Source organism: Pristiophorus japonicus, chromosome 9 (assembly GCF_044704955.1).
Source record: "Pristiophorus japonicus isolate sPriJap1 chromosome 9, sPriJap1.hap1, whole genome shotgun sequence".
Taxonomy (NCBI): domain Eukaryota; kingdom Metazoa; phylum Chordata; class Chondrichthyes; family Pristiophoridae; genus Pristiophorus; species Pristiophorus japonicus.
In genome coordinates, this window is record NC_091985.1 from 223010834 (window position 1) to 223025419 (window position 14586).

General features: G+C 46.5%; 1 protein-coding gene across 1 annotated transcript in view; it reads right to left on the reverse strand.

Annotated features, from left to right (window-relative positions):
- Positions 1 to 1093, reverse strand: part of LOC139274160 (zinc finger protein 420-like) — a gene marked incomplete at its 5' end in the record, with an annotated part of 62189 nt that extends 61096 nt beyond the window's left edge. Inside the window, 2 exons of the mRNA XM_070891199.1 lie at positions 338 to 885; positions 967 to 1093. Of these exons, the coding sequence (XP_070747300.1) occupies positions 338 to 885; positions 967 to 1093 (675 nt within the window). The remainder of the gene's footprint in view (positions 1 to 337; positions 886 to 966) is intronic.
- Positions 1094 to 14586: the final 13493 nt, after the last annotated feature.

The window sequence follows — 14586 nt, forward strand, 5'->3', positions numbered from 1 at the left end:
ATGATCAGACCAGCCATGATCTTATTGAATGGCGGAGCAGACTCGAGGGGTGGTGTGGACTACTCCTGCTCCTATTTCTTATGTTCTTATGACTAGCTGAAGTGCTCTTGCAGAGAGCCGGCATGGGTTCGATGGTCCAAAAGGCCTCCTACTGTGCTGTGACCATTCTATGATTCAATGATATCCAGAAAATTAAACTCCAGCCCAGTTATAGGGATTAATTATACCAGCGGCAACAAACCCCAACAGTCTGAGTGAACATGGTTCAGTCCTGGACGTGATGAACGGCAACAATAACAGCAGAGTCCAACCCCTGCAGTCATTTGTGAATTCATTGGTGTTTCAGCAAGCTGGATGACTGAGTGAATCCCTTCCCACACTCAGGGCAGGTGAACGGTCTCTCCCCAGTGTGAATGCATTGGTGTGTCAGCAGGTTGGATGACTGAGTGAATCCCTTCCCACACTCAGAGCAGATGAACGGCCTCTCCCCAGTGTGAACTCGCTGGTGTGTCAGCAGGTGGGATGATCGAGTGAAATGCTTCTCACACTCGGAGCAGGTGAACAGCCTCTCCCCAGTGTGAACTCGCTGGTGTGCTAGTAGGTAAGATGATCGAGTGAAACCCTTCCCACAATCAGAGCAGATGAACAGCCTCTCCCCAGTATGAATGCGTTGGTGTGCCAGCAGGTGGGATGATCGAGTGAAACCCTTCCCACATTCAGAGCAGATGAATATTCTCTCCCCAGTGTGAATTCGCTTGTGTACCAGCAAGTTGGATGACTGAGTGAATCCCTTCCCACACATGGGGCAGGTGAATGGCCTCTCTCCGTTGTGATGCCGTCGATGAGTTTCCAGCGCAGAGGGGCAATTGAATCTCTTCCCACAGTCTCCACATTCCCACGGTTTCTCCATGGTGTGGGTGTCCTTGTGTCTCTCCAGGTTGGATGATCAATTGAAACTTCACCCACATACACAGTATGTGAACGGTTTCTCCCCGCTGTGAATGGTGCGATGTTTTTTCAGGCTGTGTAACTGGTTAAAGCTCTTTCCACAGTCAGTGCACTGGAACACTCTCACTCGGGTGTGTGTGTCTCGGTGCTTTACCAGTCACACTAATGTTTAATATCTTTTCTCACAGACAGAACAGACAACCGTTTCTCCTTCCACATTCAAAGGCTGATGATTACAGGTGAATCGAGTGACTGTGATTGGTTCGAGTTTCCCATCTGTAAATCCTCCTTTTCTAATATTCTGTAAAAGGAGTTTACAAAAGTCAGCACTGAGGACAGACAATCCTAGTTTCTATGGAGCATTCTTTCCTCTTTTGTTCCCCAAAGCTGTAAATTCTCATCCCACACACTCTCCCTCCACCCTGTGCTGAAATCCAAACTCATCACACCACCTCTATCATTTCTTTCCTCCATATGCAGTTTTCTCACTCCCTCTTCTCTGGTTGAGTTCAGTTCTACATCCCTAGTGCGCACTGAGAATAAACAAGGAAATTATTTTCTCTCCTGGTCACTGGGACCCTAAACCCCACCCACCCTCTGCTCCTGTACCAAGATGGCCACACAGGCGCCCTGATCCTGTCCAAGAATTCAGCTAGTTACCCCGAGTGGTCGGGTCTCTCACCGCGGGTCAAACATGGAGCCTGCAGGCTCATATTTGGGGCCTGAGGCCTACACCAGGTGTTTATGAAGCTGCCCAGCCCACCCAGGGGTCCAATTCGACTGCTGAGCCCACAAGCTCCTACCGACTCGTGGAACGTCTCTTCTGCCTCAGACCACCTCCACCACTGGCACTGCGCCTGCTCAGAGCACAGCCTGGTCCCGTGTCTGGGCTCCTGGTGTCATTGATAGAGCGCTTTACCCCTGCGTGGGGGATTTTAACTTCAGAAGTAAACATTGCAACATTTGGTAGTGATTCAGGACAGACAGCAGGGATTATTGCAGGAAATAACACAGTGCAGTGAGAAAGGAAATACAGTGGATGTTGTGCAGATGGATTGTCAAAAGGTGTTTGATAAGGTGCCGGACAGGAGGCTTGTTGATCAAATTAAGGCTCACGGTATTAAAGGGAGTGGGGCCGCGTGGAGAGGAAGTTGGGTAAAGGGCAGAAAACAGAGAGTAGTGGTTAATGGATGTTCTTCAGACTGGAGGGATGTAAACAGTGGTGTCCCAGGGTCAGTGTTGGGACCATTGCTCTTAATATAAAGACAGGATCTGGGCTAGGGAATAAGCACATAAGAATTAGAAGCAGGAGTAGGCCCTTTGGCCCTCGAGCCTGCTCCACCATTCAATAAGATCATATTGATTCATCAATTGATCCACCGCTATGAAAAACAATAATAAGAATAAAACCGGACGGACCACCCGGCATCGACCTCCGCACCAGCTACGGACCCGACAACGGCACACCCAGCCCAGTCTTTCTCACCAACATCTGGGGACTTGTGCCAAAATTGGGAGAGATGTCCCAGACTAGTCAAGCAACAGCCTGACATAGTCATACTCACAGAATCATACCTTTCAGCCAATGTCCCAAACTCCTCCATCACCATCCCTGGGTATGTCCTGTCCCACCGGTGGCGATACAGTAGTATACAGTCGGGAGAGTGTGGCCCTGGGAGTCCTCAATACTGACTCCGGACCCCATGAAGTCTCCTGGCTTCAGGTCAAGCATGGACAAGGAAACCTCCTGTTGATTACCACTTACCGCCCTCACTCAGCTGATGAATCAGTGCTCCTCCATGTTGAACACCACTTGGAAGAAGCACTGAGAGTAGCAAGGTGCACAGAATGTACTCTGGGTGGGGGACTTCAATGTCCATCAAGACTGTCTCGGTAGCACCACTACTAATCGATCTGGCAAAGTCCTGAAGGACATAGCTGCCAGACTGGGCCTGCAGCAGGTAGTGAGAGAACCAACGCGTGGGGAAAAACCTACTTGCGCCCATCCCTTCGGAAAGGGCGCGAGAGCGGGAGCAGCGGCAAGCCTACAAAGGACATGAGTCAGCCGAGCAGCGGGACTTCAGAAATGGCGCGAGAGCGGGAGCAGCGGTAAGCCTACAAAGGGCGTGAGTCAGCCGAGCAGCGGGACTTCGGAAAGGGCGCGAGAGCGGGAGCAGCGGCAATCCTACAAAGGGCGTGAGTCAGCCGAGCAGACAGCCGAAACAGCACCAAGTGACCTGGGAGGATAAGAAGTAAAAAGATTCAAAATGTGATGTCACAGGAAAGCAGGGAAATGATTGGTTATAGAAACATAGAAAATAGGTGCAGGAGTAGGCCATTCGGCCCTTCGAGCCGGCACCGCCATTCAATAAGATCATGGCTGATCATTCCCTCAGTACCCCTTTCCTGAACGTATCTTCCATTGCTTGGCCTGGAGCAGGAGGAGGGAGTTCGGCTACAGTGGGTACACTTGTCCTCACAGCCAACCAAGTCCAGATGAATGGTAACACCCTCGCTGCGTATTAACTAGGGGCCATAACAAATTCAGGAAAACCCATTGTATCTTTACAGATCGCTTGTAACTGACCAGATCTTGATTAACCCGATGGCGACAATGCATACAAGACCGTAAACACTGCCAAGCATCAGCCAGTAACGGGGGACCCCCTGACTTGGGGGACCCGCTGAAACCATGCGCAAGGAGGCTGGAGAAATTAAAACCCCTGGAGAGGCTGCCACACAGAGACCCGGGAGTGGGGGGTATCACTTTTACCAAACTCGCCGGGCAGGAATCACCACGGGATGGGATGGGACGCCATTATTACCCCACTCCCGATACTGACTCCAGGCTGTAAAGTCAGCGCTGGCCCCCCATTCACCCATCCCGGCAGTTCCCTGCGTGGGTAGGGCGGCTCAGGATAAAATTGCCCCCCCCCCCCCTCCACACTGTTCAAAGTCTTGTCAGGCTATGTCACCAATTGCTTTGGTAATCAATATGAGAACAATTCATGGGAAAATACTCCAGCAGATCAAAGGGGCTGTATTAACTTTGGGGCAGTTTTTGGGATCGGCTCCTCTAAACAGTCTGTTGCCAAAACTGTTGCCGTCACAGTCGACATCTCTCCAGTTCCATCAAAGGTTAGTCGTAAAGACAAATATGTCAGTATGGCACTGACTGGGTCATCAAGGACCCTTAGGTCGACACAGTGACAAACCTTAAATCTCTTACCTGGCATTACTCAATTGGGCACATTCAAAGCCTTACTTCCAACTGGCAGGGTGGGCGGGGGGGGGAAAGAGAGCCAAACAGTTCTTTAGCTCAGAGTAAGTGCTACGCAAGCATTAACATTTGACACAGATCACACATGGCATAATTCTGTTCAGGAACTATGGTTACAAGCTGCCCTGGCTGTAAGTAGCTAGGTAACGCTAATGACCCCTCTCCTCAAACATTCACATTCCATCCTGGCCAAGTTTAGAACTGTTTCAAAAAAATTCATTCACGGGATGTGGGCGTCGCCGGCAAGGTTTCTCTCTTTTCTTGGGCATTGGTTTAAATTAAGAGCTGGCATTAAAAATTAATTAAATACATTAGAGATGTCAGGGCAAGCGATGTATAAACATAGAAAATAGGTGCAGGAGTAGGCCAATCGGCCCTTCGAGCCTGCACCACCATTCAATAAGATCATGGCTGAACATTCCTTCAGTACCCCGTTCCTGCTTTCTCTCCATACCCCTTGATCCCTTTAGATGCAAGGGCCATATCTAACTCCCTCTTGAATATATCCAATGAACTGACATCAACAACTCTCTGCGGTAAGGAATTCCATAGGTTAATAACTCTCTGAGTGAAGAAGTTCCTCCTCATCTCAGTCCTAAATGGCTTACCCCTTATCCTTAAGACTGTGACCCCTGGTTCTGGACTTCATCAACATTGGGAACATTCTTCCTGCATCTAACCTGTCCAGTCCTGTCGGAATTTTACATGTTTCTATGAGATCCCCTCTCATTCTTCTAAACTCCAGTGAATACAGGCCCAGTCGATCCAGTATCTCCTCATATGTCAGTCCTGCCATCCCAGGAATCAGTCTGGTGAACCTTCGCTGCACTCCCTCAATAGCAAGAATGTCCTTCCTCTGATTAGGAGACCAAAACTGAACACAATATTCCAGGTGGGGCCTCACCAAGGCCCTGTACAACTGCAGTAAGACTTCCCTGCTCCTCTACTCAAATCCCCTAGCTCTGAAGGCCAACATACAATTTGCCTTCTTCACCGCCTGCTGTACCTGCATGCTAACATTCAATGACTGATGAATCATGACACCCAGGTCTCGCTGTACCTCCCCTTTTCCTAATCTGCCGCCATTCAGATAATATTCTGCCTTTGTGTTTTTATCCCCAAAGTTGATAACCTCACATTTATCCACATTATCCGCATCTGCCATGTATTTGCCCACTCGCTTAACCTGTCCAAATCACCCTGCAGCCTCTTAGCATCCTCTTCACAGCTCACACCGCCACTCAGTTTAGTGTCATCTGCAAACTTGGAGATATTACACTCAATTCCATGATCCAAATCATTAATATACATTGTAAAGAGCTGGGGTCCCAGCACTGAGCCCTGCGGCATTCCACTAGTCACTGCCTGCCATTCTGAAAAGGACCCATTAATCCCGACTCTCTGCTTCCTGTCTGCCAACCAGTTCTCTATCCATGTCAGTACATTACCCACAATACAATGTGCTTTAATTTTGCACACCAATCTCTTGTGTGGGACATTGTCAAAAGCCTTTTGAAAGTCCAAATATACCACATCCACTGGTTCTCCCCTGTCCACTCTACTAGTTACATCCTCAAAAAAGTCCAGAAGATTTGTCAAGCATGATTTCCCCTTCATAAATCCATGCTGACTTGGACCAATCCTATCACTGCTTTTCAAATGTGCTGCTATTTCATCCTTAATGATTGATTCCAACATTTTCCCCACTACTGATGTCAGGCTAACTGGTCTATAATTACCCATTTTCTCTCTCCCTCCTTTTTTAAAAAGTGGTGTTACATTAGCAACTCTCCAGTCCATAGGAACTCATCCAGAGTCGATAGACTGCTGGAAAATGATCACCAATGCATCCACTATATCTAGGGCCACTTCCTTAAATACTCTGGGATGCAGACGATCAGGCCCTGGGGATTTATCGGCCCTTCAATCCCATCAATTTTCCTACCACAATTTCCCCACCTAATAAGGATATCCTTCAGTTCCTCCTTCTCACTAGACCTTCGGACCCCTAGTACATCCGGAAGCTTATTTGTGTCTTCCTTTGTGAAGGCAGAACCAAAGTTCTTGTTCAATTGGTCTGCCATTTCTTTGTTCCCCATTATAAATTCACCTGAATCTGACTGTGTTACTGCTGCTGCAGGTGGGAGCTGGTTGACCCCATTGAGGTCCACGGCGACCACATCTGCAGCAAGTGTTGGCTGCTCGAGGAACTTCGGCTCCACGTTGATGAGCTGGAGTCCGAGCTGCAGACACTGCGACACATCAGGGAGGGGCAGAGTTACCTGGACGCTGTGTTCCAGGAGGCAGTCACACCCCTTAGATTAATTCATTCAAATTTGGTCCGTGGTTAGGGACAGGAGTGTGTGACTACGAGCGAGGCAGCTGTGGGGACCTAGGAGGTAGTGATGGAGGAGCTTCAGCTCTTGCAATTGCCCAACAGGTACGAGATTCGTGCTCCCTGCTTGGACGCGGGCAGGGACTGCAAGGAGGATGAACAAACTGACCACAGCGCCGTGCTACAGGAGGCCATTCAAGTGGGGGGGAAGGGAGTAAAAAGAAATGTTGTAGTGGTAAGAAACAGTCTTGGTTCGGAGACAGATACTGTTTTCTGCAGCCGAGAGCGTGAGTCCGCAAGGCTGTGATGCCTGCGAATTGCCAAGTTTCAGGACATCTCCTCTGGGCTGGAGAGGAACTTGGAGTGGGAGGGGGAAGATCCAGTTGTCGTGGGCCACGTAGTTACCAATGACATAGGTAGAACAAAGAAAGAGGTTCTGTTGAGGGAGTTTGAGTAGCTAGGGGCTAAATTAAAAAGCAGAACCACGAAGGCAATAATCTCTGGATTACTACATGAGCCACGGGCAAATGTGCATAGGGTAAATAAGATCAGAAAGATGAACACGTGGCTCAAAAATTGGTGTGGGAGAAATGGGTTTTGATTCATGGGGCACTGGCACCAGTACTGGGGCAAGAGGGAGCTGAACTGTTGGGACGGGCTTCACTTGAACCAGGCTGGTGCTAGTGCCCTGGCGAAGCGAATAACTAGGGCTGTAAAGAGGGCTTTAAACTAAATAGTGGGTGGTTGGCGGGGAGCGGGGGGGGGAGGGTTCAGGTGAGAGGAAATTTAAAAAGTCAAAGAGCAAAGAGAAGGCAATAGAGCAGGGTTGCACTGTGGGAAATGAGAATCAGACTGTATGTATAAAAATAAGAGTGTAACAGAAAGTAGGGTCAAAGCAGGGAAAAATGGTAAAAAGTCAAAATTAAAAGTTCTTTATCTGAATGCACGCAGCAGTTGTAACAAGATAGATGAGTTGACGGCACAAATAGATACAAATGGATATGATCTGATAGCCATTACAGAGACGTGGTTGCAAGGTGACCAAGGCGGGGAACTAAATATTCAGGGGTATTTAACAATTCAGAAGGATAGACAGAAAGGAAAAGGTGGGATAGTTTTGTTAATAACCAATGAGATCAGTGCAGTGGTGAGAAATGATTTTGGCTCAGAAGATCAAGATGTAAAATCAGTTTGGGTGAAGATAAGAATTAATAAGGGGAAGAAGTCACTGGTGGGTGTAGTCTATAGGCCCCCTAACAGTAGCTACACTGTTGGATGGAGTATAAATCAAGAAACAATGGAGGCTTGTAAGAAAGGTACGGCAATAATCATGGGCGATTTTAAGCTTCATATTGATTAGACAAATCAAATTGGCCAAGGTAGACTTGAGGAAGAGTTTATAAGAGTGTATCTGGGATGGTCTCCTTGAACAGTACGTTGCAGAACCAACCAGGGAGCAGGCTATCTTAGATCTGGTATTGTGTAATGAGAGAAGATTAATAAATGACCTCATAGTGAAGGATCCTCTAGGAAAAAGTGAACATAACATGGTTGAATTTCAAATTCAGTTGGAGAGTGAGAAAGTCAGATCTCAAACCAGTGTCCTGATTCTAAATAAAGGCGACTGAAAAACTATGAAAGCAGAACTAGGGATGTTCGCTGATGACGCCACAGTATTCAGTTCCATTTGCAACTCCTCAGATAATGGAGCAGTCCATGCCCGCTTACAGCAAGACCTGGACAACATTCAGGCTGGGGCTAATAAGTGACACAGAAACATAGAAAATAGGTGCAGGAGTAGACCATTCGGCCCTTCGAGCCTGCACCACCATTCAATAAGATCATGGCTGATCATTCCCTCAGTACCCCTTTCCTGCTTTCTCTCCATACCCCTTGATCCCTTTAGCCGTAAGGGCCATATCTAACTCTCCCTTGAACATATCCAATGAACTGGCATCAATAACTCTCTGCGGTAGGGAATTCCACAGGTTAACAACTCTCTGAGTGAAGAAGTTTCTCCTCATCTCGGTCCTAAATGGCTTACCCCTTATCTTTAAGTCTGTAACCCCTGGTTCTGGACTTCCCCAACATCGGGAACATTCTTCCTGCATCTAACCTGTCCAATCGTCAGAATTTTATTTGCTTCAATGAGATCCCCTCTCATTCTTCTAAATTCCAGTGAATATAAGCCTAGTCGATCCAGTCTTTCTTCATACGTCAGTCCTACCATCCCGGTAATCAGTCTGGTGAACCTTCGCTGCACTCCCTCAATAGCAAGTATAAAAGAAGATAGCCATCCGTGGCTAACTAAAGAAATAAAGGACGGTATCCAACTAAAAACAAGGGCATACAAAGTGGCCAAAACTAGTGGGAGGACAGAAGACTGGGAAGCTTTTAAAAGTCAGCAAAGAATGATTAAACAATGATTAAGGAAGGGAAGATAGACTATGAAAGTAAACGAGCACAAACTATAAAAACAGTCTCTATTGGTATATAAAAAGGAAAAGAGTGGCTAAAGTAAATGTTGGTGCCTTAGAGGACGAGACCGGGGAATTAGTAATGGGGAACATGGAGATGGTAGAAACTTTGAACAGATATTTTCTATCAGTCTTTACGATAGAGGACACTAACAATATTCCAACAGTGGATAGTCAAGGAGCTATATGGGGGGAGGAACTTAACACAATCACAATCACTAAGAAGGTGGTACTCAGTAAGATAATGGGACTAAAGGCAGATAAATCCCCTGGACCTGATGGCTTGCATCTGTGGGTCTTAAGAGAAGTAGTGGCAGGGATTGTGGATGCATTGGTTGTAATTTACCAAAATTCCCTGGATTCTGGGGAGGTCCCAGCAGATTGAAAACTGCAAATGTAACACCCCTATTTGAAAAAGGAGGCAGACAAAAAGCAGGAAACTATAGACCAGTTAGCCTAACATCTGTGGTTAGGAAAATGTTGGAGTCCATTGTTAAAGAAGCAGTAGCAGTTCAGTTGGATGAGCAAAATTGGTCAGGCAGAATCAGCATGGATTTATGAAGGGGAAGTCATGTTTGACAAATTTGCTGGAGTTCTTTGAGGATGTAAGGAACAGGGTGGATAAAGGGGAACCAGTGGATGTGGTGTATTTGGACTTCCAGAAGGCATTTGACAAGGTGTCACGTAAAAAGTTACTGCACAAGATAAAAGTTCACGGTGTTGGGAGTAATATATTAGCATGGATAGAGGATTGGCTAACTAACAGAACAGAGTCAGGATAAATGGTTCATTCTCTGGTTGGCAACCAGTAACTAGTGGGGTGACACAGGGATCAGTGCTGTGACCCTAACTATTTACAATTTATATTAACGACTTGGAGGAAGGGATCGAGTGTAACGTAGCCAAGTTTGCTGACGATACAAAGATGGGAGGAAAAGCAACGTGTGAGGAGGACACAAAAAATCGGAGAAGGATATAGACAGGCTAAGTGAGTGGGCAAAAATTTGGCAGATGGAGTATAATGTTGAAAAGTGTGAGGTCATGCACTTTGGCAGAAAAAAAATCAAAGAGCAAGTTATTATTTAAATGGAGAAAGATTGCCAAGTGCCGCAGTATCGCGGGACCTGGGGATACTTGTGCATTAAACACAAAAGGGTAGTATGCAGGTACAGCAAGTGATCAGGAAGGCCAATGGTATCTTGGCCTTTATTGCAAAGGGGATGGAGTATAAAAGCAGGTAAGTCTTGCTACAGCTATACAAGGTATTGGTGAGGCCACACCTGGAATAGTGTGTGCAGTTTTGGTTTCCATATTTACGAAAGGATATACTTGCTTTGGAGGCAGTTCAGAGAAGGTTCACAAGGTTGATTGTGGGGCTGAGGGCGGGGGGGGGGGTGGTTGACTTATGAGGAAAGGTTGAGTAGGTTGGGCCTCTACTCATTGGAGTTCAGAAGAATGAGAGGCGATCTTATCGAAACGTTTAAGACTTTGAGGGGGCTCGACAAGGTGGATGCACAGGGGATGTTTCCACTGATGGGGGAGACTAGAACTAGAGGTCATGATCTTAGAATAAGGGGCCGCCCATTTAAAAAGGAGATTAGGAGAAATTTGTTCTCTGAGGATTGTAAATCTGTGGAATTCGCTGCCTCAGAGAGCTGGGACATTGAATAAATTTAAGACAGAAATAGACAGTTCCTTAAACGATAAGGGGATAAGGGGTTATGGGGAGTAGGCGGGGAAGTGGGCGGGGAAGTGGAGCTGAGTCCATGATCAGATCAGCCATAATCTTATTGAATGGCGGAGCAGGCTCGAGGGGCCGTATGGCCTACTCCTGTTTCTATTTCTTATGTACACTGTCTAACGAAACGCTCCCAGGGCAGGTGCAGCATGGGTTAGATACAGAGTAAACCTCCACCTACACTGTCCCATCAGAGACTCCAAGGGCAGGTACAGCAAGTATTAAGTACAGAGCAAATTTCCCTCTACACTGTCCCATAAAACACTCCAAGGGCAGGAACATAAGAAATAGGAGCAGAGTAGACCATTTGACCCCTCGAGCCTGCTCCGCCATTCAATAAGATCATGGCTGATCAGATCCAGGCCTCAACTCCACTTCCCCGCCCACTCCCCATAACCCTTGACTCCCTTATCATTCAAAAATCTGTCTATCCCTATCTTAAATACATTCAATGACCCAGCCCCCACAGCTCTCTGAGGTAATGAATTCCAAAGATTCACAACCCTCAGAGAAAAAATTGCTCCTAATTTCCCTTTTAAATGAGCGACCCCTTATTCTGAAACTATGCCCCCTGGTGTTAGATTCCCCCATGTGGGGAAACATCCTCTCTGTATCTACCCTGTCAAGCCCCCTCACAATCTTATACGTTTCAATAAGATCACCTCTACGTCTTCTAAACTCCAATGAGTACAGGCCCAACCTGCTCAATCTTTCTCATTATGACAACCCCTTCATCTCAGCAATCAACCTCGTGAACCTTCTCTGAACTGCCTCCAGTGCAAGTATATCCTTCCTGAAATAAGGAGACCAAAACTGTATGTAGTACTCCAAGTGTGGTCTTACCAATGCCATGTACATTTGCAGCAGGACTTCCCTACTTTTATATTCCATCCCCCTTGCAATAAAGGCCAACATTCCATTTGCCTTCCTAATTAATTGCTGTAACTGCATGCTAAATTCTTGTGTTTCATGTACAAGGATCCCCAGATCCCGCTGTACACGGCATTTTGTATTCTCTCCCCATTTAAATAATAATTTGCTTTTTTATTTCTCCCAGCAAAGTGAATAAGCTCACATTTTCCCACATTATACTCCATCTGCCAAAGTATTGCCCACTCACTGAGCCTATCTATATCCCTTTGTAGATTATTGGAGTCCTCGTCACAACTTGCTAGGTTAGCACAGTTTAGATACACAGTAAATCTCCGTCTACATTATCCCATCAAACACTCCCAGAGCAGGTACAGCACGGGTTAGTTACAGAGAAAAGCTCCCTCCAAACTGTTCCATCAAACACTCTCAGGGCAGGTAGAGCAAGAGTTAGATACAGTGTAAATCTCCCTCTAAACTGTCCCATCAAACACTCTCAGGGCAGGTAGAGCAAGAGTTAGATACAGTGTAAATCTCCCTCTAAACTGTCCCATCAAACACTCTCAGGGCAGGTACAGCACGGATTAGATAAATTGTAAAGTTCCCACTGCACTCTTCCATCAAATACTCCCAAGGCAATTACAGTATGGGTTAGATACAGAGATACAAACTCTGCCTGAACAGGTACAACATGGGTTAGATACCGCGTAAAGCTCCCTTTACATTGTCCCGTCAAATAATCCCAGGGCAGGTATGGTACTGGTTAGATACAGAGTAAAGCTCTCTCTACACTGACCCAACAAACACTTCCAGGGGAGGTACAGCATAGGTTAGATACAGAGTAAAGCTCCCTATGCATTGTCCCATCAAACAGACCCAGGGGCAGGTACAGCACAGGACAAATACAGAGGAAATCTTCCTCTACACTGTCCCATCAAACACTCGCAGGGAAGGTACAGCATGGGTTAGATACACTGTAAATCTTCCTCTACACTGTCCCATCAAACACACCCAGGGCAGGTACAGCATGGGTTAGATACAAAGTAAAGTCCCCTCTGCACTGTCCCATCAAATACTTGCAGGACAGGTAAAGCACAGGTCAGATACAGAGTAAAACTCCATCGACATTATCCCATCAAACACTCCCAGGACAGGTACAGCACGGGTTAGATGCAGAGTAAATCTCCCTTATTACAACAGTGGCTACAATCCAAAAGTACTTCATTGGCTGTAAAGCACTTTGAGAGGTCCGGTGGTCGTGAAATGCACCAAATAAATCCAAGTCTTTCTCCCTCTACACTGTCCCATCAGATGCTGCCAGCCCATAATGAGCTGGGGTCAGTGAGGTTAGTCGCTAGGCATTGCAGTGATGTCATAAAGCAGGGCCATTTAAAGGTGGAGAGCTGGGACATCCTGTCTCAACACACATCCCGCTGTTCATACTGAGAATCCCTGGGGAAGGGCCAGGGCCCAGAGTGTGGAACACAACCAAGGGGGAAAGAGGAGGAGACACGTTGCAGTGTGGGAGATGAGGGAGGAGTCTGCTCATTCCCAGGGCAGGTCAGACAAAGTGCTTTGAGTGGTGGGTCCAGCACTGAAACTGAAAACAAACCAAAGGGAATAAATAAAGATCCAATCCAAGGGAACAAGCAACGGGTCATTGGGCAGAAATCACAACCGGCCCAAAGTTATTCAATGGGCGAGCATCGATTGCTTATTGTGGGAAGTTCCACACTTCAACCATCCATTGAGTGAAGAAATGTTTCCTAACATCTCTCTTGAATGGCCTGACTCTGATTTTAAGGTTATGTCCCTTGTCCTAGACACCCCAAGCAGCAGAATAAATTTCTCGCTATCTACCCTAGCAATTGCTTTCAAATTCACATTAAATTCCCAGAGACTAGGTGGAGTATGGGTTGGATACAAAGTAAGTTCCCTCTATACTGCCACTGGGCGAACTTCAGTGTCCACCCTGAGCGCACTGGGCAGCTTATCAATTAAAATTCAGCAGCAGTACAAAACTTTCCACCTGCAGTTCCTGATCAGTTTCAGGTTAAAGCTCCCTCTAAACTGTCCCAGGGCAGGGACAGCACGAATTAGATACACAGTAAATCTGTGTCAGAGGAACTGTACCCCAGTGAGAGTCAGTGCCAGAGGAAACTGTACCCCAGTGAGTCAGTGCCAGAGGCTAAACTGTACCCTAGTGAGAGTCATGACAATTCGAAATATCTTCAGTTATCAGCAACAAATTGCATTAATATCGTGCCTTAAAAGTAGTAAAATGTCCCAAGGCAATTCAAAGGACCGTTATCAAACAAAATTTGACATCCAGTCACGTAAGGAAATATTAGCACAAGTGACTAAAAGCTTGTTCAAAACGATAGGTATTAAGGAGTGTAATAAAGAGGTTTAGGGAGGGAATTCCAGAGCTTATGGCCTCAGCAGCTGAAGGTACGACCACCAATATTGGAGGGATGAAAATTGGGGCTGCTCAAGAGGCCAGAATTGGAGGATTGTAGGGTTGGAGGAGGTTACAGCAATAAGGAGGGACAAGGTCCTGGTCAGATGCCAAAACAAGGATTTGAATTTTGAAATTGAGGCACTGATGGAGCAGGAGCCAATGTAGTTCAGCGAGCTCAGGGGTGATGGGTGAAGGGAAATTGATACAAGTTGGGATGAGAGGGCTGAGGACAGATTGATTAGAATAGGCCTATATTCTCTGGAGTTTAGAAGAATGGAAGGTGATATCATTGAAACATAAAATTCTTAGAAGAATTGACAAGGGCCGGATAGTCTCGAACTAGGGATCGATCCTAGTATTAGGATGAGATCGCCTATTTAAGACTGAAATGAGAAGATATTTCTTCACTTAAGAGTTGTGAATCTTTGAAATTCTCTATCGAATAGAGATCTTACTATATGGCAGAGTAGATGGGAG